The sequence below is a fragment of the Pseudonaja textilis genome, chromosome 10 (genome assembly GCF_049901715.1).
Source record: "Pseudonaja textilis isolate UNSWEBS1 chromosome 10, rPseTex1.2, whole genome shotgun sequence".
NCBI lineage: Eukaryota > Metazoa > Chordata > Lepidosauria > Squamata > Elapidae > Pseudonaja > Pseudonaja textilis.
Genome location: NC_141999.1, coordinates 9,119,465 through 9,146,727, shown reverse-complemented (window position 1 = coordinate 9,146,727; position 27,263 = coordinate 9,119,465). Strand labels below are relative to the sequence as shown.

Genomic DNA, 27,263 nt, shown 5'->3' with positions numbered 1-27,263 from the left:
TAAAGGAAAGGAAGGCAAAGGCCCATTCGGACATCCAACACTCTTGTGACTATAACCTGGTAATTAAAGTTGGCTGAACTGTTAGCTATTGTATGCCTAGTGCTCTTCCCTTAAATTAAGTTTTAACTGTTTCAATTGGTTTTTTTTAAAATGAGTTTTAATTTTAGCTGCTCATTTGTAATTACAGGTAGTCCTCCTCTTACAATGGTTCATTTAGTGACCATTCAAAGTTACACTGCCACTAAAAAACGGGATTTACGACCATTTTTCACACTTAAGAGCATTGCAGCATCCTGATAGTCACGTGATCGAATTTTGGCCGCTTGGCAACTGACTCGTATTTATGACGGCTGCAGTATTCCGGGGTCACATGATCCTCTTGGGCGACCCTCAGACAAGCAAAGCCAATGGGAAAGCCAGATTCACTGAACAACCAAGTTACTAACTTAACAACTGTGGCAAGAAAGGTCGTAAAATGAAGCACAATTCACTTAACTAATGTTTCGCTTCACAACAAACATGCTGGGCTCAATTTTGGTCGTAAGTTGAGGACTACCTGTTTTTTTATTTTTATTTTATTTGTGAGCCACTTAAAGAGCCACAAATGCTAGGCGGGTGGCTACATATATTGAACGAATGAATAAGCAAATGAAATTTGCAAGGCTCCCATCTGCGTTCGTGCCCTTGGTTTCCTAGTCTGCTCTACCATGAAGAGCTGACCTGTGTTGAGGGACTTACCTATGACAGAGACAGCCCCCAGAGGCACTATCAGGGACAGGGGGGCAAAAGCGTAGGCGGAGAAGACCCCCAACTCTCCCAGGCAGAGAAGGAACAATCCGCACCACCACGTCTTGGTCCTAAAATAAGCCTTAGTCTCTTTGCAACTCACCAACCGGATGTGACTGTATTTCTAGAGGGAGGGAAAGGAAAAAGAGAAGATTCAGTGGGGTTTCTATGGCTCTGGAATCCTTTTTCTCCTCCTCTCAGCTCACCTGGAGGTTGAGAGCGATGCTGATCATCAGGTGCCCAAAAATAGCCAGCAAGGCACCAATCAGATTTTCCTGCAAAGAAAGGAAAAAGCACAGGTATTAAACTTTGCAGGTTCTGTGAATGCAAGACGGACATACAGGTAGCCCTTGACTTACAGCCTTTCATTTAGCAACAGATCGAACATTATAATGGCATTGAGAGAAGTGGCTTATCACCCGTCCTCAAGCTTATGACATTCAGGTAAAAGTCCTGTAAGGAGCATGTATTTGTCCAGGCAAACATAAAATCCAGGCCAGCTTTCTCCAAACTGGTGGTCTCAAAAGGTATGTTGAGTAGGCCTCAACCAAACTCATCCCCAAGTTCAACCCTACAAAGGCCGCTGTCCAAGAGGACTCTTAGAGAAATAACTGTCTGGTTTGGTTCTGCAACCCAACAGGAAAGACACAGACTTCAGAGGATAATTAGGACTGCAGAAAAAACAGTTACTACCAACCTGCCTTCAATTGATGCTGTATACTGCACGAGCCAAAAAGAGGGCTGTGAAAATATTTACAGACCCCTCACATCCCGGACACGAACTATTTCAACTCCTTCCCTCAAAACGATGCTATAGAGCCCTGCACACCAGAACAACTAGACACAAGGACAATTTTTCCTTGAATGCCATCACTCTGCTAAACAAATAATTCCCTCAACACTGTCCAATTATTTAAAAAGTCTGCACTACTATTATTGTTAATCTTCTCATCGCTCCTTATCACCCATCCCCTTCCACTTGTGACTGTATGACTGTAACTTTGTTGCCTGTATCCTTACGATTTATATTGACTGTTTCCTAGTATGATTTGATTGCTTATTGTACCCTGTGACTATCATTACTTGTGATTATTGATTATTTACCTTATGATTCTTATGACTCTTGACGCATGTATTTTTTCTTTTATGTACACTGAGAGCATTTGCACCAAAGACAAATTCCTTGTGTCCAATCACACTTGGCCATTAAAGAATTAATTAATTCATCCATCCATCCAGTCCATTACATTTCCAAACTCATTCATGCAAGAATTCTAAGGCCAAAATCACCCCTGTACAGGTAATCATCGACTTATAACCATTCAGAAATTATTTATGACCGGTCTTTCCGCTTATGACTGTGGCAATATCCCCACAGATACATGGTCAAAATTTAGATGCTTGATAGCCAGCATGTATTTCTGACAGTCGCAGCATCTCAGGATTGTTGTGATCACCATTTGCAACTTTCCCAGGTGTCTTCCAACAAGCAAAATCAAAGGGAGAAGCTGGATTTGTTTAATGACGATGTGATTCACTTAAGAACCATGGTTATTCTTTTAACACCTGCGGCATAAAAGATAATAAAATCAGCCGCATCTCACTTGCTTTCTGACCTTCCCAAAAAATTTACAGGACATTATTTGGCAATATTATAACATTATCAGAAGGGCAAGTCACCCCCATTAGGTGGACCAGACCAGACCAATCAATATATAGGAAGATCAGAAGTATATTTTATTGAGGTTGGCTATAATAACTGAATCTGCTTGAACTGTAGCTCCTCTCGTTATACGCCAGTAAATAGGGGAGCGACTGCTTGAATCACTTCTACATACAAATAGTTGTGTACTCAAATTTACAACCTCTTTTGCCATGGTTGTTAAAAAGAATCATTGCGGTTCTTGAGACGTGCATGACTGTATTTATGTACTAGCTCGATACCCGTGCTTCGTTATGAAACTATGGGATCAGGCTTAGTTTTGGGGGAGGAAAATGAGAGGAAAAAATTCTCCCTCTGCCTACCAGCATCCATGGGTATTCATCTGGCTAGCGTCCTATCAGTGTATGAGAGAGTTGAGGGCTGTTTGGAAACTGAAACAGTATTTGCTGTGTGAGGAAGAAGACAACAAGGAGCCTGGGCATGGCTTAGCTGAACTGTTCTTTACTAAAGCCGGTTGCTGCTGTGAAACTGCAACTCCTCTCCTCTGCTTGTGTTTTGCATTTGGAAGAGAATTCTCTTCAGGTGGGGAGGGTTAGTAGAACTTCTTAGCATCAGAGCGTGTTAATAATAATATACAAAATACTAAAGCTCTGATGGTCATTTTGAAAAATCCTTTCTTAGTGAGCACCTAAGAGAAGCCAAGAGGAACATACATGCCAAATTTCAAGTTTGTAGGCTTTACGGTTCTGGAGATTTTGTGATGTGTGAGTGGTATTTCACTTTTATATACAGTATATAGATTTATACAGTCACCCATTTCATACTCACGTCTCTTTCTCCAGCAAGTGCTACTTAAGTCCATGTTTCTGAGTTACCCTTTGTACTGTATTTTTTTATATTTTTGGAGGACTTTATTTATATAGTTTTATTTATTTTTTAATATTGTAAGCCGCCCAGAATTACCCCGTGATGGGTAGCCAATAAATTTAATAAATATTTTTTAAAAATGCGATTCAAATATTATCCTCTCCTTGTGCTACCTCAGGCCCCTCTGGTGAATCTCGGAAATGAAAACTTTAGGATTAAAGAAATTACCCTGTAAGAGAAGGCATCCTCGTGGTCCGTCACAGAGATGGGCTGCGTCACTAGCTGTTCGAGTTGCAAGCTGGGGCTGTTTGCTTTCTCCATTTTAGGTTATCTGTACATTTCCGGTGTTTTAACTTCAGCACCACTTTAAATCCAGGAGGTGGCCAGATGCTTTGCCCGGTTCTTTCCCCATCTGCCTCCTCTACAGCATAGCTGCAATCTGATTGAGCAGAGAAAGCAGAGGACATATTGAGGATGGAGGGGAAGGAAAAAGAAAGAGAAAGAAAGAAAGAAAGAAAGAGAGAGAGAGAGAGAGAGAGAGAGAGAGAGAGAGAGAGAGAGAGAGAGAATGAATAAGTTTACTTTGGATAAATGCCCGTCTCCATCTTATTTATGTAGTGGCCCCTGAGAGGCCCTCGGTGCTCTCTGAAGTTGGTTATTTTCTTGCGGACGTTTCATTACCCAACTAGATAACATTATCAGTGCATCAGTGACCCCCTAATAAATAATGATGACTTACCTAGTCAGGTAATGAAATGTCTGCATTAAAACAACCAACCTCAGAGTTTGGATGCCCCTTTTCAATCCTGAGCTACAAATATTCTCCTTGATAGGTACTGGTCCCTTGTTATCCAGTTTCTTTTCAATGCTTAACGTTTTTAATCTTTTTATTGCTTTATCACGCTGTGAGCCTCCCAGAGTTGCTTGACAGTGAGATGGACTGCATATAATCTATCTGATAAATAAAAATGCACCAGTGTTATTTGTAATGAGCCTGGTCGTCAGAGAGCTTTGAAAGAGTATGGACCGCCATTACATTTGAATCCATGTTTGTTAAGTTTACACCCCACTTTTGCTACAAGTGGCATATACTCTCTCCTACTATGGGTAGTCCTTGACTTACAACCATTTATTTAGAAACCATTTGAAGTTCCAACAGCACTGAAAAAAAAAAAGACTTGCAACTGGGCCTCATATAATAGTCACAGCATCCTCGCAGTCACAAGATCAGAATTCCCACGCATGGCAACCAGGAGAGAAGAAAAACAGTCAGAGAAGCTGATTCTACTTTATTGTAAAGCCTTTATTAACAGCGCCATGTAGAGGCAGTCCTTGACTCACGACCACAATTGAGCCTAAAATGGGTTGCTAAGCAAAACAGTTGTTAAATGAGTTTTGCCCCATTTTACCTTTCTTGTCGTAGTTGTTAAGTGGATCACTACAGTTATTAAGTTAGTAATATGGTTGTTAAGTGAATCTGGCTTCCCCATTGCTTCTGCTTGTCAGGAAGCTGCAAAAGGTGATCACGTGACCTGAAGACACCGCAACCATCATAAATACATGACAGTTGCCAAGCCATCAAATTTTGATCATGTGACCATGGGGAGGGATCTGCAATGGTCATAAGTGTGAAAAAAGGTCACAAGTCACTTTTTTCAGTGCTGTTGTAACTTTGAATAGTCACTAAATGAACAGTTGTAACTTGAGGACTACTTGCATCTTGCTGTCGCCATTACAGCATGAGAAACTAGGGAAGGTTTCTTCTGAGCCACTTTCTCTACTCATTATGCAGCCTGGGGCCATGTTGCCTTCTATCTGACCATTCCTGCAATGGCGAATCTGTGGCACCCAGAGCAATTTGTGCAGGCACGCAAGCCCCAAGCAAACTTACCTGAGCATGTGCGCGCCTCACAGCTGATTTTCGGGCCTTTTACGGCCTGCCAAAGGCTTGAGGGAAGCCTCTGCAGGCCAAAAATTAGGCCCATTTTGTCACTTCCTGTATTTCCAGAAATACCAGAAGTGATGAAATGGGCCCATTTTTTGGCCTGCAAAGCTTCCAGAGGCTATCCCTGAGTCTCTGGCAGGCTGAAAAAGGCCTCAAACTGGCCGAAAATCAGCTGAGAGGTGCAGTGCAGGCAAGGGAGCATGTGGAATCGCGTGCGCACATACAGGAGATGTGAGGGGGGGCATTGCCTTCAGGGTGCTGGCACGCGAGCGCACTAGTGCAAACGCGCACACAATTTTTGGCACAGGAGCCCAGAAAGGTTAGCCACCAATGCACCATCTCTTTGCTGGTCCCCTAACACACCCATCTTTAAACGAAAATATGCTGCTAGCAGGTCTACTTTTAGCAGCCACAGATGCGAGAGTGAAGTTGTGTCTTCTCTCCTCATCTTCCACTGCAGCCCTTTCTCGGTTGTAGCAGTGCAGCTGGCATGGGCTGCAGGATAAACAGGTGTTTGGCCCTTCCCTGGAGCTTCAGTTGCTGCCTTGTAATCCCACTGGATCCCAAGAATAATTATGCGCACTCCTATTAAACATCTTGTTTCAAAGGCTAGGCTTGCCTCTGATTGTCTCTGACAGGCCATCCAGAGTTACCAAGTGGTAAGATAGGTGGCCAGTGAATTTAATGAAATAAAATAAAACAAAAAGTAAAACAAAATAATAAAAAATAAATAAAATAAAATAAAAGGTGGGAATTCTGGGAGTTGAAGTCCGCCAAGCGTAAAGTTGCCAAGGTTGGAGACCCCTGCTCTAGAGTGTGGCTGAACCCTATCCATCTGGGCATGACTGGGGGGCAGAAACTTCCAGCTTCTGTTCTTGGCACCTGCCTTGTCTAGAACCCACTGGGCTAATCCAGAAGAGGAGATGACTGAGGAGATTTTATTTCTATCTCGAAACTTCTACAGAGTGGTCATGCTAAAAATAGAGATTTATTTGTTTTGCTCCAGAGGACAGTACTAGGATCAGAGGACAAAGACAGCAGGAAAACAGGTTTTGCATTGAATCATCTTAAGGGTAAACATAATTTGGTAAGAAAAGGTGAGTTTTTCTTCTCTTGAGGTGCTTAGGCAACAGCATACAGATAGTCCTTGACCTATGATCACAGTTGAGATACAATTGAGTCATTTGTTGAGTGAATTTTGCTGTTATGACCGTTTTTGCCACACTTGTTAAATGAATCACTGCAATTCTTAAGTTAGTAACATTCTGTGGGCACATTTTTGCCAATTTTGGGGCTTTGGGCTTATTTCCAGCAAAAAATACCGGTAAGAATACATTGATTTGCCTAACATCAGAGTTAGGTTCAGCTAGAGGTTATTGTTATTGTTCACTTAATGACCACCACACTCATTTAATGACCACAGCAAAAAAAAAATCATGTCCAGTCATGTAAGTGCCTTGACTTATGTCACTTATGACTTAACGGCGGAAATTCCAGGCTCTATTACAATCATAAATTAGGATAGCTTTATGTGTTTATGCTGCCGTCGATGCTTTGTGAGCACGTTGGGCAGGGTGAATTAGTTTATAGAAAAGGCTAGCTTGATGTATAACTCCCAAGAGCCGAGAACTTATTAGACTATTGGAACCTAGGTTTGAACTGAGTCTGGAAACAAACTGGAAACCAAGGAAACTGAAATAAAAACTGGATGGGGAAAAGAAGGAAGAGACAGCACTCTGCAGCAGGGTGTTTATCCAGGCCATTGAAGCAGCAGAAAATGGAAGATTATATTGCAAACAGACAGTCTGTTCCAGTGAGTAACTCATTCACAGGCACCTTGTCAGACAAACTTAATTTATGTGATTCATTGGAATGGACTTACAAAACCGAATTGGAAGATAAGCAGTGTGTAGAGTTGTCCTCCTCTCCTTCTCGGAGGGTGGCTCCTGTTCTTGGAGCCCGGCAGCAGCCTTCTCTGCTCAGGGGAGAGAGGTAACAAATTTAAAGAAGGAAAATGTGGCAGTCTTCCTCTCTAGATAATGTTTGCTTACAGCTCAAACACATCACCTATGGACAGATACAACCCACACAATCCCTTTGGGCTCCTCAGTCATTTTTAGACTGTAAAGAGGTACCAAGACGTTTGAGAACTGCAGTTTTTAGTATACTCCTTGACAAAAACACAACACATCAAATTTAAGAAGCTTCTACACAAGCTCCCTTTGTCTCAGCTTTTCCATTCTAAGAATCAGGGTTAAAACAAATAACTGATTTCCCTTCTTTTGTGCGCATCCAATTTTATTTTCCGCCACCTCTCTTTTCTCTTTCCAACTTTTGGTTTGTCCTTTTGTACTATACATATATACATATACAGTACACACATATCTAATTTTATATATATAATACACCTCCCTTTTTTACGTCCTTGCAATCTCTTAATTTGAACTTCCCATGCATGTATATACAGCGGTCCCCAAAGTTGGCAACTTTAAGACTTTTGTGGACTTCAACTCCCAGAATTCTCCGAAGCTGCCAACTTTGGGGACCCCCTGCATTACAACCACCCTTCTCCATTGACAAACACGGTGTAAATTACAAACTCCTCCGGTGCCCTTTCGGAACCCACCTGCACGCCAATGCTGTGGCGTCCTTGAGGAGAACTTCGCCAAAGCCGGGACCAGGGATCCAGTCGGTCACGTTTCCTACGAGGTATTTCCCTCCGCGTTATCCTGCGGACTTTTCCCCACCGCAGATTCGGCGCACCAACCGAGAGGAAGGTGGGGGGAGGCGGAAAAAATCGCTTTTTTTTAAAGACAGCAAGGTGATCGGATACTCCAGGTGGCCTCTGCCGGTGGGGCAGGTCAACGGCTGAGTCAATCCTAAATAAACTAAAAAAAAATGCAATTCCTGGCGGCTCCGGGGCTGCCTAACCTAGCTCTTCTTCCCCGCCCACGAAGTCTTCTCTCCGGGCGTCTGAAAGCCACCTTCGGACTCACCTGCTTCCCCTTTCCAGCTGCTCCCTTTGCAGAAATAGGCGCCGGTTTCTGGCTCTCCCAAGCAAAACAAGCGTCCGATTGGATCCGGAAGCCGCCAACTCCCCGCCCCCGGATATCTCGCCTCTGCAAGGGCCGGTTGGCCTGGAGAAGGAGAAGGGAAGCAAAGTGGGCGGAAGACGGTGCGGCTCCTCTTTCATCGCCGCAGCCGGTGCAGCCGGCTTGGAGAGGGCGAGATGCTCCGGTGGGGGGTGGCGGTGGGGGGATGGATGCGGGTAGCGCCTTCCTTTGGGTTGGGCGGCCTCTAGTGGCCGCGGGGGTGCAAATGTCAGGGGCCAAATTTGGGTTGGGCGACCTCTAGTGGCTGCGGGGGCAAATGTCAGGTGGCCAAACTTGGGTTGGGCGACAGTCAGGTGGCCAAACTTGGGTTGGGCGACCTCTAGTGGCCGCGGGAAGCAAATGTCAGGTGGCCAAACTTGGGTTGGGCGACCTCTAGTGGCCGCGGGGCAAATGTCAGGGGGCCAAACGGGTTGGGCGGCCTCTAGTGGCCGCGGGGGCAAATGTCAGGTGGCCAAACTTGGCTGAGGTTTAGCAGTAGGTTCTATAACAGAATAGGAAGGGACCTTGGAGGTCTTCTAGTCCAACCCCCTGCTCAAGGAGGAGACCCCATGAGACCCTATTTCTCTGCTAATAAAGTACACATGACCTGGAAAAAAAAAAAATCTGTGGAGGAACTATTGAACGATTAGTTAAACAAGAAAGGGCTTAATTAAACCAATGTGCCTCTGAAGGAGGGAATACAAATTATAAAACACACTTACAGTTAAAATGCTTTTAGCAGTAAAGTCTATCCTTAAACACTGCCCCTTCCCAGGAAATATCTGGGTCATTTGGCATTAAAAAAAATCTAGTTCCATAAGATTTGAGTTGATCACCCAGTTTGAGAAAGTCTAGGATCAAATTCACGTGATTAAAAAACAAAATAGGAAACCACTGTTTTATTGGGATCCGTAGGATTTTATCTGTTTTTGCAGAGGCAGCATGAGTGCCTATTTAGATGAATGTATATTTTAAAGGCCCAGACAGAAGAACATGGCAGCTGCGGTGTGGAATGTGACAATAAATAAAATAAGATATGATATACAATAGAATACGATATATATAGCATGGTATATTATACCATATAATAATGTACTATATAACACAATACATCATACACCACATATCATATCATATATCATAGGAAAGTATGAGTGCAATGTATTAAATGCCTTTTAAAAATCACTGTTTTGCTGCTTTCCCAAGAGAAGCATCCCAGCCCAGCAACTGAGTCTGGAAGAAAAGATTTCTCCACAGACCTGCTCTGTGATTGGTCCACTTGGAAGCTAGTGGAAGTAGGAATGGAACGAATTGGAGGAGCCGCCTTTGTTATCCGGTTGCCTAGGGCAACAGGTAGTATACATGCTCCAGTGTCTCGCCTAGAGGAAGCCCTGGGAACCAGGTAAGCAATTGGCAACAGGGAGGGGGCCTTTTCCAGATAAATCTGTCCATGCAGAGATGTCGAGCATATTGTCCACAGCTGCAGTCTTAAGATGGGTGGGCAACCTACAGCCCACCCAAGGCAGCCCCCAAGGTCCTTTTCTGCAGAGCTTGCAAGACCCTTCTGACATAAATGTGACCCAAATATTTAAACAAAATATTTAAACAAAAACAATCACAGTTATCTCAGAAAATCTGTTGGACTTTGTCTCTGCTCCATTGTTGCCTTTACAACTCAGGCTCCAAGTTTGGTCTGGAACTGATAAAAAAATGTAATCCCTGAATTTGGGAGAGAGATTAACTTTGCGAAGGTGGCTTCTTTTTATTTTTCCCCTCCTGAAAACAAAGAGTAACGAATCTTTCAGGCAAAGCGAAAAGCTTTATTAAGGTGAGGGGGTGTCAAGTCTTTTTTATAGAGTACAGAAACAAACGACACAGGTCTTTATTTATTACATTTATATGCTGTCCATCTCACTCTCAGATGACTGGGTGGTTTACAACATTGTAAAAGCAAAAACAAAAACATTAAAAAGTGAAATATTAAAAATAATAAAAATTAAGTACATTAGATCCATTCATTATATGTGCAGCTTCTGAAAGCAATAAGTTGAACAATCAGAGACATTAATCAGATGTGAGAATTGGACAGTAGAAAACGTTGATCTTAAATAACGTTGCACAATTGGCAAATTTGTGGATTATGTCGTGCCCTTTCTAGTTGAGCTTGTATCTTCCTTAATACTTGCAAGTGTATTCAAACTTTCAAAGACTTCCAAAATATGCTCCCTTTTATTTAGTTGCTAAAAAGGCAAGTTATTGCATACCAAAAGAAGAAATGGCTTTGACTAAAAAGAAAACATGGTTTCCTGAACTTTAAAAAGAGGCAGTGATGCCAAGCTAAAATGCTAATATCTCCTTTATTAAAAAGCCAATAATGAAGTCTAAAATTCCAGGTAACACCATCTTTAGCCAAACAAAATCAAAGGAAGGTATATTGAAAAGTAGCCCCTCAGCTGCAGCCTTCACTCCTTTATTTGCCAAGAAAGGTAAATTAATAATATATTTTAGAAATGGGTCTCAAAAACAAAGGATTGTCCAGGATTATCCAGTGCAAGGAAAGCATCTCTGAACGATTTTACTGATGTGCTCATTCAGTTTTCTTAACTATAATTTCAAAGTTTGTTGTCACCAAGGTATTTTTTGGTTTGCAATCTGGCCCACAGGGGGGAGACTTCTGAGTGGGCTCCCATCCAAGAACTGACCAAGCCCAGTCCTGCTTAGCTTTGGACTGCAGGCAACCTGGCTGGGGAATTCTGGGATTTGAAGTGCACACATCTAAGATTACCAAGGTTGAGAAATACTGAAATAGAATGAAGCAGGAAGGGAATCTTTGTAGATGGTGCCACCATCCAGACTGAAAATACATGCTGCCATTGATGCATTGTCTTAGTTTTGTCCAACAAAGTTGGCAAAATGGACGATTTCCAAATAGCAAGCAGGTATCTCCCCCCACATGGGCAAGAACTGGGCCAGTTAAATGCTTCTGTGCTTCTCGAGGCTATAAAATGCTCCCTTTCTGACTTTTCCTAGTTGTGATAATGTGATGTGTGTGCTCAGTTTTTAGAAGCATGATGATGGAGTGAAGAAGGATCCACTTACCAAGTTTGCAATAATTGTCTGTCATAGAGACCAACTTTGACATGAAGTCGTTGTCTCAGACCTTCCCAATCCCAACTAAATCTTCTGCTAATCGGAATCTGACTCCTGACAACACAGAAAGAGGTAAGACATGGAATTTAAATGCTGTGCTGGTAGAAGCCAGACCAGAGTGTGGGGGAGTTTTGGAAATAGCTTAATTCATTGCACCAAGATTATGTCTGCCCTAACAAAAAATTTATACTACCTGAAGAAAAGCAGAATAGCATAAGTTACATTTCTATTATAGTGATGCAGGGATGGATTCAAATTTCTTAACAACCAGTTCTGTGGGTGTGGCCTAATTTGTGGGTGCGGCTTGGTGGTCATTGGACTGGCTGGGCCTGGCTTGTATGTAAAAATTATAAATATTTATGTAAATATTGATTTTTTTATTGAAAAAAGAGCAACTTTTACCCAAAATGAGGCAAAGCAGGCAGGCAGATTGAGTTGCTCACAGAATCACAGATTCATTCAGAGATCTATCCTTCTGCAGTCGGCTACCTGAGTCTGCACTGAAAAATAGAAGCTTCAGTCCTAAGGAAGGTTCAGCTCTGCTTTTAGATTAGCTAGAAAGCAAGATACCCAAGGATTTCCTGTTTTCTAGCTAATCCAAATCTCCCGCCACAGCAGAACAGTTGATGGTCAGGAAAAGAAAAAAAAAGGAAAAATAGCAACTTAGCAGGCACGTTTGATGGCGTGCATGCCAGGTAAGGAGTGAGTGGGCGGGGTGGGGCCAGCCAGTGGCGCGATTTGCCAGTTCTCCGGCAGGTAGAATCTCACCCCTGTGAGAGTGCATTTTGCATGTATGTATAGAGCATTTCCAAAACACCTCAGCTGTGCTGCCCGGGCAGCTGATAAGCGCTGCGTGGGGGTGCGCAACATTTCAAACTTCTCTTCTTTCCTGCTTTTTCAACCTCAGCTGTGCCGCTCAAAGCAGCTGAGGTTGAAAAAACAGGAAATAAAGGACAGGTGAGAGCCCAGGCAGGTGGCTGGGCCAAACAGAGCAGCAGACACTGAACCAGTTTGGTGTCTGCTGCTCTTCAGAGCTATCGGTTCAATAGAACCAGGCCGAACCAGTAGCATCCCACTTCTGCAGTAATGTGATGTTAGTGCAGGGAATCCTTGATTAAGACCACACGTTTAGCGACCGTTCAAAGTTAAATGCCGTTGAAAAAAGGGATAACCAATCCTTTTAAATCATTTCCCCCCTTTTTATTAGTTTTTAATATAAAATAAAAAAATACAAAGGCAAATAATAGGAAAAATAGGGGAGGGAAAAGGTAAGTGGAAAGTGTAGAAAAAAAAAGAGAAAAAGAAGGAAAAGACATTCTGATTCTCTTTGTTTGCAGTAGAATAAAATAGTAATATAAAGATTCAACTTTTTACTTTTACATAGTAGTATAAACTAGCCATTTATGTAACGACAAATCTAATCGGTAAAACCCAAAATTAAAGTTACATTTTTTTCCACTTCAAGCACAAAGTCCAGAAGCAGTTTCCAAATAGAAACAAAAGTAATTGGTTTTTTTTTATATTAAAGTCATTGTAACTTTGAACAGTCACTGAACGAATAATTGTACGTCAAGGACTACCTGTAGGCAGGTATCCTGAAGCACTGCAGTTCCTTAACAGTGCTGAAAATGAACATTCATCTGCTCATAGCTGAGCAGAAATTTGAACCTGAGTTTGCTCGATCCTCACCTGATGCTCATTGATTTTCTTTCCTAGATACACCCTATTCTTCCATCCCTCTCAAATACTATGCCAAAGTGATTTCCAACACCGAAAAGATAGGCTTCAATTCTCAGGCAAAGAGATTTCAATATGCTGAGGTAAGAGATGTTCTGTTTCATTTTCCTGACTTATGCCCATCTCTTTGAGTTTGGAAATTATTTACCAAGAGACATATTAGGGAATATAACCTGGTTTCCTGGCTATGTAGCTGAGGGTTGCCATGTTGTATCGTTGGTGTTCTAGGAGCCTGAACAAAACTCTTGCGCTGTAGAGTTTTCATTATTTTAGTACATGGGTTTCCAACATTGGCAAATTGAAGACTTCTGGACTTCAACTCCCAGAATTCCCTAGTCAACCAATCATGGCTGGCTGGGGAATTCTGAGAGTTGAAATCTACAGATTTTAAAGTTACCAACGTTGGTACCCTTCCTCTAGCAGGTAACTCCATCAGACCAAGAGTTGGTTGGTTGGTTGATTGGTTGACATATTTCAATGTGATGGTTCTATAAGCAGTGTTGTTTTGGGGCAGAAAGTCTTGCAGTCGGGGAATTATTTATTTGGCAGATGAAGTGGTGATTCTTGCTTAGATATTGGTTGCTTCCTGTGTGAAATTGCTGTTGCAAGTATGGAATGGGCAGCAAATTGGGAACGTAAAGTTCTTTTCCAGTGCTCATTGAACTTCCTATTGGTGAACAGTTGGTGATTTACTGTTAGTTGATAAGTATATGTTCTCTTTAAGGTAAGTCATGGTTAACTGCTGTGCAATGCTGGAGGGAAATGATGCTGTGTATTGTTGCAGTGTTTCTCAACCTTGGCAACTTTGAGATGTGTGGACTTCAACACCCAAAATTCCCCAGTCAGTATAGGAATTCTGGGAGCTGAAATATATCAGACAGACAAATAATCAGAGTTGGAAGGACCTTATAAGTCATCTAGTCCAACCCGCTGCCCAAGCGGGAGACCCTACACCATTTCTGACAAATGGCAATCCAATCTCTTCTTGAAAGTCTCAAGTGATGAAGCTGCTACAACTTCTGAAGGCAACTTCTGCTCCATTGGTTGATTGTTCTGTCAGAATATGTCTCCTTATTTCCAGGTTCCTTGTTCAGTTTCCATCCATTATTCCTCATTTGGCCTTCAGGTGCCTTGGAAAATAATTTGACCCCCTCCTCTCTGTGGCAGCCCCTCAAACATTGGAAGACTGCTATCATGTCTCCCCTGGTCCTTTTCTTCACTAGACTAGCCAGGTTCTAGTTCCTGTAACCGTTCTTCATATGTTTTAGTCTCCAGTCCCCTAATCATCCTGGTTGCTCTTCTCTGCACTTTTTCTAGAGTCTCAACATCTTTTTTATAATGTGGTGACCAAAACTGGATGCAGTACTCTAGGTGTGGTCTTACTAAGGCTTTATAGAGCGGTGTTAGTACCTCACTTGATCTCACTTGACCTACATGTCTTAAAGTTGCCCAGGTTGGGAAACACTGGTCTGTTGGATCCAGAAGGTACATACAGATCCAAAAATCAGCCACGTAACAACTCAAGGCCTTTAATACAACAGAACAGAATAACAGAATTAGAAGGGACTTTGAAGGTCTTCTAGTCCAACCCCCTGCTCAAGCAGGGCACCTATACAATTTCAGACAAATGGCTGTCCAACCTCTAGTGACGGAGCCCCCAAAACTTCTATTATAAACAGATCTCCAAATTGGTTTTTATTCTGAATGAATGGTTGTGGTTGACACCAAGAATCCAGAAAACAATTATTTGGAAAAGAAGCTGAGACTGATAGATTATTAAGGCAAGATTTTGGCATTATAATTTTTTCCTTTTGACCAGTAGAGGACAGTAGAGCTTCAGAAAAGAGGAGACCCAAGTGCTTCAAAACTACATTAAATATATTGCTTGTGTGTGACTATGTCTCTATGTGCTATAAAGTGCAGTTTTCCACAATGGTGCATCCCTGAATTAAAGGATGAAAAAAATGTAGTCTTTGCATCATTGCCATCATTTCTCATAAGGATGTGAGAGGAGATTCAAGACATTTTTTTAAGCCTGAATTTTAATGCAAAACCCCGCCACCTTCCTGGAGAACAAACCACCAGCACCCATCGATCTTCGTTCTCTTTCCAGAAGTAAAGGCGTGATGTCTTTCCCCCTGTTCTTTTTTTTAATGTCTGTGCCTATAAAAAGAGGCTATTTTATATTACCTTGCTTTTCACAGATGGAAATATTCTTACTGAGGAAAAGTACTTGCTTTTAATACATGGAATACAAATAAAACCATTGTATTTTGAAGTTATATATTGCCAGCTACCAAGGTCTCTAGGAGGTTGCCATAAAAAGCTACAAACCAGTTAAGATCAAGAAAAAAAGAGAAATGGATAAAAATAATTGCTCAGTAACTAAAATCTATTTGGTCTAGTGGTTAAGCCACCAAACTAAAAGCCTGAAAACTGTGAGTTCTAGTCCCGTCGTAGGCATGAAAGCCAGCTGGGTGAGTTTGGGCCAGACCCCTGCTCTCAACCCAGCCCACTTCACAGGGTGGTTGTTGTGGGGAAAATGGGAGAAGGAAGGAGTATTAGATATTTTTCCCACCTTGAGTTATTTGTACAAGTAATGAAGGTAGGATAAAAAATATATATTTAAAAGCTCCAAACCTTGAGATCTCCTAAGAGGGAAAGGCAAGGATATTAGTAGATATTAGACAACATTTTGATCAGTTGACCACAAGCAGGCAAAACAGCAGCATGAGCAGGAGTGGCCACTGACTTCCTGATGGCTTCCCCATTGACTTTGCTCAAGGGAAGCGGTCAGGGAGTATCAGCTCTCCCAGGGAAACTGGACGACAGGAAACAGATGAACTAAATGTACAGTAGTATAATTAGACTACAGAATCTTGCAAGTCTGAGTTTACAAACTTCCTGCCACCATCATTAACCATCTGATCCATTAGGGTAGGTGGATCCTTCCTAAGTTTCTTCCTTTGACCATTAAGCCACTGGGGGCTCCTCCCTCTCTCAGCATTGTTTCCTAGGTAGCATTTCTCCTCCTGGGCCCTTGAGGTCATTTCTATACAGAGAGCATTGGAAATCATCATCACATGCCCACAGGGATTGCTGCAACAGCCACAACTTTGCAAATAAAACTGGTCTGAACATTGTGAAAACTTCAGTTCCACTGGGTAATGGGTCCCCAATGTGTTTTTTTATGTTAGTGGATTTAATTAAGATAACTTGACTGAAAATTTGTCCTGGTACAATGTACAATGTGCAATTTGTCACGGTACATGGTACAATGTTTGGGCTATCTTGAGGGTACAAAGAGGCAAACGGTTAAACAGAACGAGAGTTGTAGTAGTATATATTTTACTAGTATGTAGATGTGCTAAAGGAAGTTGCCATGCTTGTTCATTAATCCATGTTCCCCATTTGTTTATTAATGAGATTCTTTATCTTACCTTCCTGATTTCTCTCAGCCGTTTCCATTCATAACCTTTCATTACCGGGCACCTTTAGCATAATTCAGCCCTTACTGTATAAAGATTTCATCTTGCTGACAGAATAAATCTGCTGCCTGATTTTGGTTGCTATCCTTCTGGTTAGTAAAATATATTGTCCTGATTAGTGATGCCAAGAATATCTCAAATATGCTGAACGACTGATGAATAGGCAAGGAAGCACCTCCCAGAAAACTTACCAATGATTGATCAAGTCTGATCAAGTCACATGACCATGCATGCCCTAAAGCAGGGGTGTCCAACCTTGGCAACTTTAAGACTTGTGGGCTTCAACTCCCAGAATTCCTCAGCCAGCAAAGCTGGCTGAGCAATTCTGGGAGTTGAAGTCCACAAGTCTTAAAGTTGCCAAGGTTGGACACCCCTGCCCTAAAGTGTTTGTGTATTGGGGGGGTGGGGGGCAAGGGAAGGCACCACAACATTAACTCACCAGGGCTCAGATTTAGATTAAGCAGGAAAGACAAATAACTTCCCAAAATGAAAAGATCTAACCTAAGATTGTTTAAAGCAGAGGTGTCCAACCTTGGCAACTTTAAGACTTGTTGACTTCCTTGACTTCCAAGTGTCCAACCTTGGCAACTTTGAGACCTGTGAGGAATTCTGGGAATTGAAGTCCATAAGTTTTAAGGTTGCCACGGTTGGACACCCCTGCTTTAAAGCGTGAACTAGGAATAGACAAAGTCAGTATCATGTGAACAGGTGTGGCAGAGAACATCAAGACTGCCTTGTGTCCTGGGGTCAGACTTTTCCAGCTTTCAAATAAGCTGGCTGGGGAATTCTGGGTGTTGAAGTCTACCCATTTTTAGGCTGCCAAGAAAAAACAACAACACATATTTTAATGATTGGCCTGGAGAAAGGAGCAGATGGGGAGAACGGTTAGCAAGAATGCCTCTCTCACACCTCCAGTTCTTCAGCCACTGCCAGAGGCCCCACCTGCATTTCCTCCCTCCTTCTCCTCCACCATCAAAAACATGCAGCTTTCCAGCACTTTCCTTCCTCACAATAGCTGGCTGAGGTGCAGTACTCGCCAAGCCAACCACGCAGAGCCAAGGAAAGCATCTCATCTGGATGGACATCTTGGCTGGACAACCAAAGAACCCATGCCTGAGGCTCAGTTCTCAAAGCCCAACAAGCAAGCCGTCTTTGAAAAGCTTGAAATCAGCTCTACAAAGTGCCCCTTTCTCCTCCCAGGAATTTCCTGCTTCATAACACTTGCAGGCAGCGAGCCAAGCCACAAGGAATACAAAGTTTTGGCAGGCTCTCGACTATCCCTAGAGAACATTCGCTTCTTCCCAGGTTTCAGGGAGAGAGAGCAGGTGGCATTCTGACTTTTCTCTAGGGATATATATGCTCGCAAAAAAGTCAGGATGGCAGCGGTGATAATGAAGTTAAACTCCCCCTGTTTTTTAGGATGATGCTTTGCGCACGCACACACACACAAATATCAGGCAGAGCATTGATCTCACCATTGGGGGCGCCATCTTGATTTTTTTATATATATATAGTTTTAACCATTACATGCATTTCCCCTTAAACAACATAGGGACAGTATAGAGGCAGGAACTGCAGGTGGACATCTAACATTTTGGGGGACTTGGAGGCAGGGAGGGAAGGATCATTAGAAAACCACATGAAAGAACAACAAAAACCATATATATATATATATATATATATATATATATATATGTGTGTGTGTGTGTGTGTGTGTGTGGCATTCGGCTTTGCTCGGGTATTTTCAGATGAGATTCTGCTGAAACGTCGCTACAACTTTAAAAGCACAACTACTACGATGTGGGAAAATACCCGAGCAAAGCCGAATGCCATACATGTGAGTACCCGCGAAAACTTAAGAAAAAAAAAATATATATATTTATTTACATTCACAAATCATTAAAAAAAATCAAGAGGTTTGATTGCAGGGCTGGCCTGCACAGTTGATGCTGCTCTCTAAACTATTTTTTGACATTCCAGACTGCCCTGGTGAGACCCATGCATTGTGCCAAGTTAGGGATTGGCAGCCTGTGCAACACCAAAAGTCATCAGCCAAAAAATATGCCTTTCAGAGATCTCGCCCTCCGATTCCTATTCTTAAAACCGTGAGAAAACTGGTGATCAGAAGAGGATCTTTTTTCTGGTGATCTGTCGGTCTCCTGTCTCCAGAAAGTTGAAATGAATCATGGCCCAGGCTCATCAAACATTGCCACAATATGATGCATTTTACTTTGATGACCCTGCTTCGAGACCAGTGGTTGCAACGGTGGGATTCAGATTTTTTTAACAACTGGTTCTGTGGGCGTGGCAGGGGGCAGGGCCATGTGACTGGGTGGGCGTGGCTTCTTTTTTTGCAGCACCCCTCCACGTTCCATTTTGAGGCATCCTGGGCCTCAGGGAAACCTCCTGGGCGAAGCAGTAAGACAGCGAGGGGGATTCCAGCACTGATTGTCGGAACAGCTGATCGTCGGGAAGAAAAATAAAAAAGAAATACCTTAAGGAGTGACTGGGTGGGGGAGAATGCAGTCAGCGATGTTGCCCATGCGTGATAAGGACTGACTGGGAGAGGAGGGAAGGGGTTGGGTGAAGAGGGGCAGGGCCAGCCAGGGGTACGTTTTGCTGGTCCTCTGAATTGTGCAGAATCATAACAGTTGGTTCTATAGAACCGTCCGAACCAGTAAAATCCCACCTGAGTGGTTCCCAACCTTTTCTATGTGCCACAACCCTAGGAAAGGTTTAATCAATGTTTGCACCCTCTACAAAAGTCATTGTGACTTGTGACTCCTCACTTAGGGACACAAGCCACTCTTCGTTGCTCCCTCCGAAATAGTATCTTGCACTCCAGGTTGGGAACTCCTGTTCTAGACCATGATCTGTGGCTTTCTGAGTGGTGGTTGTTCAACAAACCACGATTAAACCTATCACTGTTCGGTGCAGGCTGTGAACCAGGTCTGAATTCTCTAGATCCCACCTTGGCCAGTGTCACTATTTTGACTGACTGTGTGACATTTTTTGCAAAACCTTTAAGCCCATTTTTGGACGAAGCTCTCTGTGTCATCTGCAGAAGACTGAAAGTGATGTGCAGGACAACCGTCTTGTTTTGCTTTCTTTCTTTCTATAAATAGCAAACCCACCCAGCACTCTTTGAGGAATAAAAGAAATGTCGTTCTGGATGGAAACTGAGTCAGGAGAGGTGTGGCTCCTTAAAATAATACATTCTGCCCACACGCTTAAACAATTCAGGGCAAATCAGATGTCTAGGTGGGATTAAGCATGCAATGGATTTACGCTCCTTGAGTCTCTCTCTAGGGCCATAGCACAGACACTGGAGAAACCTAATCTGCTGCTTGAGGCCTGCTTTGCCGTGTAACTTGAGATATGCTCCATTAAAATGAGATTATTCCGATTCTGAAACAAGCAAAGAAGAACCTACTTAGAGCACGGGGACAATTGACCAGAAATGAAACCACAAGCCAGCAAGATATTGAGTGGCTTATGAAAATGGAAAGGTTATTCCCATTTTGATGCCATTGTGTGTCTCCACCCATGAGGTCAAGCTCATGTCAGGTAAAACCCTCCATGGGGGAAGGCCCATTTCCTTATATTGGCACCAAGGGCACCAAGTAGAACAGAGGGTTCTGTTTAAAGAACTCTTGATGCTTTTTGTCAATTTAGCAAATTGCCCTATTTTAGCATAAACACAAATATGTAAAGTAGCAAAACTGGACCCTGTTTTTTCTTTACAGAAGAGCAAAAAAAATAATTGTTTTGACATAAGGTCATTGATTGTACTAACACTAAAAATAGTCTATTTTTTAATCTGCAGATCAGGTCATTGCTGGCAATATGGCATCTGAGAGCAGACTGCATAGAGAGGATCCCAAAAAGAAATTATTATAAAAAGGATTTTTTTTAAAAAAAATTATAATGGTCAAAATCTTACAAGATCCTCACATCTCACAAAGAGTTTGGTTTTCCCAGGTGACTCTAGTGAGTTTTGAAGAGAGAAGGACAAATCTCCCAAATTTTTAGATTCAGTAATCCTCCAACATTTTGACCTTGTAAAACATTTTTTGTATCTGGACCACTAGCGGACCTTGGAACACATTTAAGGAACCTTTGCTTTACATCAGTCAAGACCATTTCAAGAAATCTAATTATTAAGGAACAAAACATACTCCATGTTCCTTCTGTTAATAGCTATTTGAAGCACACTTTGATCAAGCCCTAATCCTGAGTATGGGCAAGCAGTTTGTTGTGATATCTTCCACAATATGTTTCTTATGTTTCTTCCAGAATGAAAATCCAGGGCCCGGACTTTATAATATCATCCATCAATCAATGCTTCTCGACAATGTCTCCCAGTCTCGGAAAGGAACCTGTTTTTTCCCTTCCATGGTAAGGAAAATAGTTTGTGGAAATGGTATTTATCTGCAGAGGAGAAAGACAGAAATAAGGTGACACTATCACACTTTCTAGCTCACAGTTTTGTTTTCCTGCTGTTTAAAAGCATTGTATTCACTTCCTAACACAGGGGTCCCCAACCTTGGCCACTTTAAGACTTGTGGACTTCAACTCCCAGAAGGCTGAGGAATTCTGGGAGTTGAAGTCCACAAGTCTTAAAGTGGCCAAGGTTGGAGGTCCTTGCACTAACCCACAATCACCAAAACTGGCTGGGGAATTCTGGGAGTTGAAGTCTACAAGTCTTAAAGTTACCAAGTTTGGGGACCTCTGTCCTAAGATAAAACATGCATTCACCCACTGGCAGAGATGGCTATATTTCAGCTAGTCTAGATTCTTAAAAGTAACCTACAAAAGAATTTTTTTTAAAATGTAGAGGAATCAACTTTTTCTAACCCTGATCTTAACCTTAATCCCAATTTATGTATCCTTGCTTGTCCAAAACTGGATCTGCACATCATAGAAAGCTAATATCTGGATTCTTCAGTTTTAAAAATATTTATTTGCAAAAGTATTTATATGCCACGGTGACGCAGTGGTTAGAGTGCAGTACTGCAGGCTACTTCTGCTGCCTGTTGGCTGCCTGCAATTTGGCAGTTCGAATCTCACCAAGGACTCATCCTTCCATCCTTCTGAGATCGGTAAAATGAGGACCTAAATTGTTGGGGGGCAATACGCTGACTCTGTAAACTGCTTAGAGAGGGCTGTAAAAGCACTGTAAAGTGATATATAAGTTTAAGTGCTGTTGCTATTTATTAACCGTGTCTTGTAAACTCTGTAATACAGGGGTGTCAAACTCAAGGTCCACGGGGTGCTTAGATTTAGCCTACAGGGCCACCCTGAAAACAGTGAAGGACTGGCCCATAGTGCCTCTGCCACTGAAGACGGAGCTTTGGAGGCTGCGATGGCCTCCAACAACCCTCTGCCAGCGAAAACAGAGCTCCAGACAGCCACACACAGCCCTCCCAAGCTCCGTTTTCTCTGGCAGAGTGCTTGGCCACCACAGGTGCCCCTGACACAAATGACATCGAGCTGGCCACACCCACCCTGGCCACGCCCACCCAGCCCCCAAGGTCAAACCCAACCCTGATGCGGCCCTCAATGAAATCGAGCTTGACACCCCTGCTATAATATATCTGAGCTGACATTTAAGCCAGACTCATCTCTTGGACTTCATGTTCTTAACCAACTCGGTATACCAGTTTGTTTAATTCTGGGAAGATGTTAATCACACGATACATTTTAATCCTGACTAATGTTGTGCGAGCTTATATTTATGTCATCACTGAGACAATATGTCCAAATTGTCTCTGGAATGGCAGATAAATACCAGCTGTCATTGCACCGAGCACTGTCCAGGAAAGAGTTGCGATGTGAAAATGATACCATAAATAAATCAACTTGCAGTGACGTTACCACTCCAGGGAGGAGTTTAAGAGGGTTCTCATTGGGATGAAAATTCTTGTTCAGATGGCAACCTCATCATAAAAATGTGAGTGGGGAATCAAAAGGAAATACACTGCTCAAAAAAATAAAGGGAACACTTAAACAACAGAATGTAACTCCAAGTCAATCACACTTCTGTGAAATCAAACTGTCCACTTAGGTAGCAACACTGATTGACAATCAATTTCACATGCTGTTGTGCAAATGGAATAGACAACAGGTGGAAAGCATAGGCAGTTAGCAAGACATCCCCAATAAAGGAGTGGTTCTGCAGGTGGTGACCACAGACCACTTCTCAGTTCCTGTGCTTTCTGGCTGATGGTTTGGTCACTTTTGAATGCTGGCAGTGCTTTCACTCTAGTGGTAGCATGAGACGGAGTCTACAATCCACACAAGTGGCTCAGGTAGGGCAGCTCATCCAGAATGGCACATCAATGCGAGCTGTAGGAAGAAGGTTTGCTGTGTCTGTCAGCGTAGTGTCCAGAGCACAGAGGCGCTACCAGGAGACAGGTCAGTACATCAGGAGATGTGGAGGAGGCCGTAGGAGGGCAACAACCCAGCATCAGGACCGCTACCTCCGCCTTTGTGCAAGGAGGGACAGGAGGAGCACTGCCAGAGCCCTGCAAAATGACCTCCAGCGGGCCACAAATGTGCATGTGGCTGCTCAAACAATCAGAAACAGACGCCATGAGGGTGGTATGAGGGCCCAACGTCCACGGGTGGGGGTTGTGCTTACAGCCCAACACCGTGCAGGATGTTTGGCATTTGCCAGAGAACACCAAGATTGGCAAATTCACCACAGGCGCCCTGTGCTCTTCACAGATGACAGCAGGTTCACACTGAACACATGACAGACATGACAGGGTCTGGAGACGCTGTGGAGAATGTTTTGCTACCTGCAACATCCTCCAGCATGACCGGTTTGGCAGTGGGTCAGTAATGGTGTAGGGTGGCATTTCTTTAGGGGGCCGCACAGCCCTCCATGTGCTCACCAGAGGTAGCCTGACTGCCATTAGGTACCAAGATGTGATCCTCAGACCCCTTGTGAGACCATATGCTGGTGTGGTTGGCCCTGGGTTCCTCCTAATGCAAGACAATGCTAGACCTCATGTGGCTAGAGTGTGTCAGCAGTTCCTGCAAGATGAATGCATTGATGCTATGGACTGGCCCGCCCGTTCCCCAGATCTGAATCCAATTGAGCACATCTGGGACATCATGTCTCTCTCCATCCACCAATGCCACGTTGCACCATAGACTGTCCAGGAGTTGGGGGATACTTTAGTCCAGGTGTGGGAGAAGATCCCTCAGGAGACCATCCACCACCTCATCAGGAGCATGCCCAGGCGTTGTAGGGAGGTCATACAGGCATGTGGAGGCCACACACACTACTGAGCCTTATTTTGACTCGTTTTAAGGATATTACATCAAAGTTGGATCAGCCTGTAGTGTTTTTTTTCCACTTTAATTTTGAGTGTAACTCCAAATCCAGACCTCCATGGGTTGCCAAATTTGATTTCCATTGATAGTTTTTGTGTGATTTTGTTGTCGGCACATTCAACTATGTAATGAACAAAGTAGTTAATAAGAATATTTCATTCATTCAGATCTAGGATGTCTTATTTTTGTGTTCCCTTTATTTTTTTGAGCAGTGTATGATACTCCCACACCCCTCCCATGAAAATGAACACAACATTTGCCCTTAGGTTTTCTGGAGATAACACCTTTTGGCACCACATCTCCCGAAATTCTTAGTAAGGTACATAGAACGCAGCACTGTCATGAAAAGATTGCCTTTCCTAGTCTTAGATTTAACTGGCAATGTAGAAAAATCAAGAGATACATAGTCTTATAGAAGAGAGTCTATGACACTCTCTGAATTTGATTGTTTGATCGCAGATGTTTCATTACCTGACCACTTAACATCATCAGTTGGGTAAAGGAATTGTCTGCAAGCACTCAACCAAGTTCAGAGGGCATCAAAGACTCCATAAATGAACTTTTTGGGGTAGGGACAGTGGTAAAGTTGACCCAGTGGTATACCTAAAAATTATTCAGCTTCATTACGACCTTTGCAGGATGTCCGGATTGCTCACCAGAGAATTCCCAACTATCCTGCTTCAAATGCCTATGACATCTCACCTACTCTGCATGCCAAGAAAGACTTCAGCTTGGGCTACTCAAGCATGTTTCATCCACCATTCGCTAGGAAGATTGCCAAGAAGACTGGGCCAGCCCCCAACCAATACAATGTAAGAAATGACCTGTAGCCCCAAAGAGAAGGGAGGTGGAGAGCAGGAGGAAGTCCAATTGGGACTTCAAAGTGTCAAGCACAGGAAATCAGTAGTCCAGGAAGTTCAGATGAATGTATACTGTTTAAATGGAATTACGGCACGCTAAAGCTCTGTATAAGAATCTGAAGTACTAATGGTTGAAGCGAGTGGGCCGTGGATAAGAGTCAATGGGATTCAAAGTGGGCTGGACTTCTGGGTCTCTTGTGGGTGTGAAGGGGCTCTGATGATGCATTGACCCCTCTCTTGGGCTCAGCCTAATCATCTCCTACATCAAGGTTGGAAAGAGGCAAGTTGGGGAAATAATGAAGGAGGATGAAATGGGATTGAAGCTCACCAAGAGAGCTGCTCACTTCTACCTTATGGAAGGCATGGTTTCATTAAAGCAGCGTTTATCAACCCTCTGTCAGAATTCCCCTGACACCATCTTAAAGTTTCTAAGGTTGATAAACACTGCACTGGCACATTTGCATCAAAACCCATTCATTATTACCAATGAGAGGTCGAGACACAGTTGACTTTTCTCAAGAGTGTGAATCAGTGTTAACTCAGCCCAATCCTTCTTAGTTTTCTTGAGGCTAGCCAATGTTGGCTCAGTGATGCCACTTATTGCAGGAGGTAGGAAGTTAATGTACTAACTCACATTTAGAAACAAGCTAATAATTAGGAATAGCATTCTCCAAAACAAAACAAAAAAGCAAAGTGGAACTGCAGGTCTGAAATTGGAATGGGTGGCTCTGTTTTTTTTATGTCAAATACAGTGTAGTGAAGAGCTGAGACATGTGAATTATAGGAAATAGATGTATCAGGCCACAGATAGATCAGTTAAGGCTGATTCCTCCTGGTTTGCAAGGGCCCTACAGGGGTAAATAAAGCAACCAAACTTTCTTCTGGTTTACTCCACATTTTATGCATCACAAAACTCTTGGATTTGGTACATTTGTATTACATCTTCTCTGACCCTGCTCTTTGGTAGCATTTCATCTTGGGAATAAATTTTGCAGACCTTGAAAGCTTAGCCAGTGTTTTTGGTGTTGTGGCTGATCCTAAGAAAAGTCTTGACCAACAGTGGAAGAGAAGAGTGTACAGTACAATATAGTTCAAGAATAGTTTGTGTGAAGTCTTAATGTAGAGGGCATAGGGAATGGCCTTGAAAACAGGAGGAGGACTTGTTACTAAGGCGATGGTCAAATAAGAGGGGCTTGAGCCCAGACCAAGAAAAGCACTTGAGAAAAAAGACAAGTCCCTCTTTAGGTCACATGAAGATAAAAGGAGTTAAGGACAAGCATATTCAGACTTGAAAGGTTCTTTTACTATAGCTGGCCTATAGTCTACTATAGGCCAGCTATAGTCTACTATAGGTCAGCTGTAGTCTAACAAAATCTGATCTATATGGCATGGGTTTCATAGTCTGGTCTACCTTGTGTCTTTTACCAGTTACCTAGTGAGAAACATGGAAAGATGAATGAATAGTGGAATGATACTGAAGTAAACCGCAATTGATCTCACTGATGAATCTCTCAATTTTTGCCCCATCCCTGCCATTCATCGCTGTCTTATCATCAGCCCACCCTAGTAAAAATATTAACTGAAACCAAATATTATAGAGAATATTTCTCTTGCAAAGAAGAAATCCTCCTTGAGTTAATCACTAACCCGTGATTTACTTTTAGATTTAACTGTACTGCATAACCTTTGGAGAAGCCAAACAGGAAATGATCTAATTAAAAAAAAAATAGGCAAGCACAATAATTTATGGCTGTGGGTGAGGACACCAAACGGGAAGGACTCATATTTGCAGCATGTATTTAAGCAGAGTTCAACCTGAGAAGATAAAGGGGGAGAATTATATTAGAGCTCCAAAGTGGCTGGAAGGTAAAAAAAACAACAGCTAAACTTGAACAACAGAAAAAAAAAGCAAATCAAAACATTTTCTTTGGAGTTTCTCTCTACTGTCTAATTTGTTTGCTTGTTTTTGGGCTTACACACCCATTTTCCTACAGAACTCAAGTCATTAGAATTCTTAGAATAATTCTTAGAATAACAGAGTTGGAAGGGACCTTGGAGATCTTCTAGTCCAACCTCCTGCTCAGGCAGGAAACCTTATATCATTTCAGACAAATGGTTGTCCAATCTCTTCTTAGAAACTTCCAGTGTTGGAACATTCACAAATCCTGGAGGCAAGTTGTTCCATTGATTAATTGTTTTCAATGTCAGGAAATTCCTCCTTAGTTCTAAGTAAGTTGCTTCTCCCCTGGATTAGTTTCCACCCGTTGCTTCTTGTCCTGCCCACAGATGCTTTGGAGAATAGCTTGACTCCCTCTTCTTTGTGGCAACCCC

At 42.7% G+C, this 27,263-nt stretch overlaps 2 protein-coding genes across 4 annotated transcripts in view; one reads left to right on the top strand and one right to left on the bottom strand.

Annotated features, from left to right (window-relative positions):
* The window catches only part of NIPAL3 (NIPA like domain containing 3), a 32,012-nt gene extending 23,651 nt beyond the window's left edge, over positions 1-8,361 (bottom strand). Inside the window, 4 exon segments of the mRNA XM_026702604.2 lie at positions 739-910; positions 993-1,061; positions 3,545-3,755; positions 7,888-8,361. Of these exon segments, the coding sequence (XP_026558389.2) occupies positions 739-910; positions 993-1,061; positions 3,545-3,637 (334 nt within the window). The 5' untranslated portion in view covers positions 3,638-3,755; positions 7,888-8,361.
* The window catches only part of STPG1 (sperm tail PG-rich repeat containing 1), a 37,959-nt gene continuing 18,917 nt past the window's right edge, over positions 8,222-27,263 (top strand). Inside the window, exons 1-6 of one of the 3 annotated variants that reach the window (XM_087939640.1) lie at positions 8,222-8,498; positions 9,560-9,755; positions 11,418-11,575; positions 13,220-13,323; positions 21,025-21,126; positions 24,711-24,884. In XM_087939640.1, the coding sequence (XP_087795766.1) occupies positions 11,494-11,575; positions 13,220-13,323; positions 21,025-21,126; positions 24,711-24,884 (462 nt within the window). In that variant the 5' untranslated portion in view covers positions 8,222-8,498; positions 9,560-9,755; positions 11,418-11,493. Of the gene's footprint in view, positions 8,499-9,559; positions 9,756-11,410; positions 11,576-13,219; positions 13,324-21,024; positions 21,127-24,710; positions 24,885-27,263 lie in introns of all 3 variants that reach the window. The other 2 variants (XM_087939643.1, XM_087939641.1) reach the window with 2 other exon arrangements.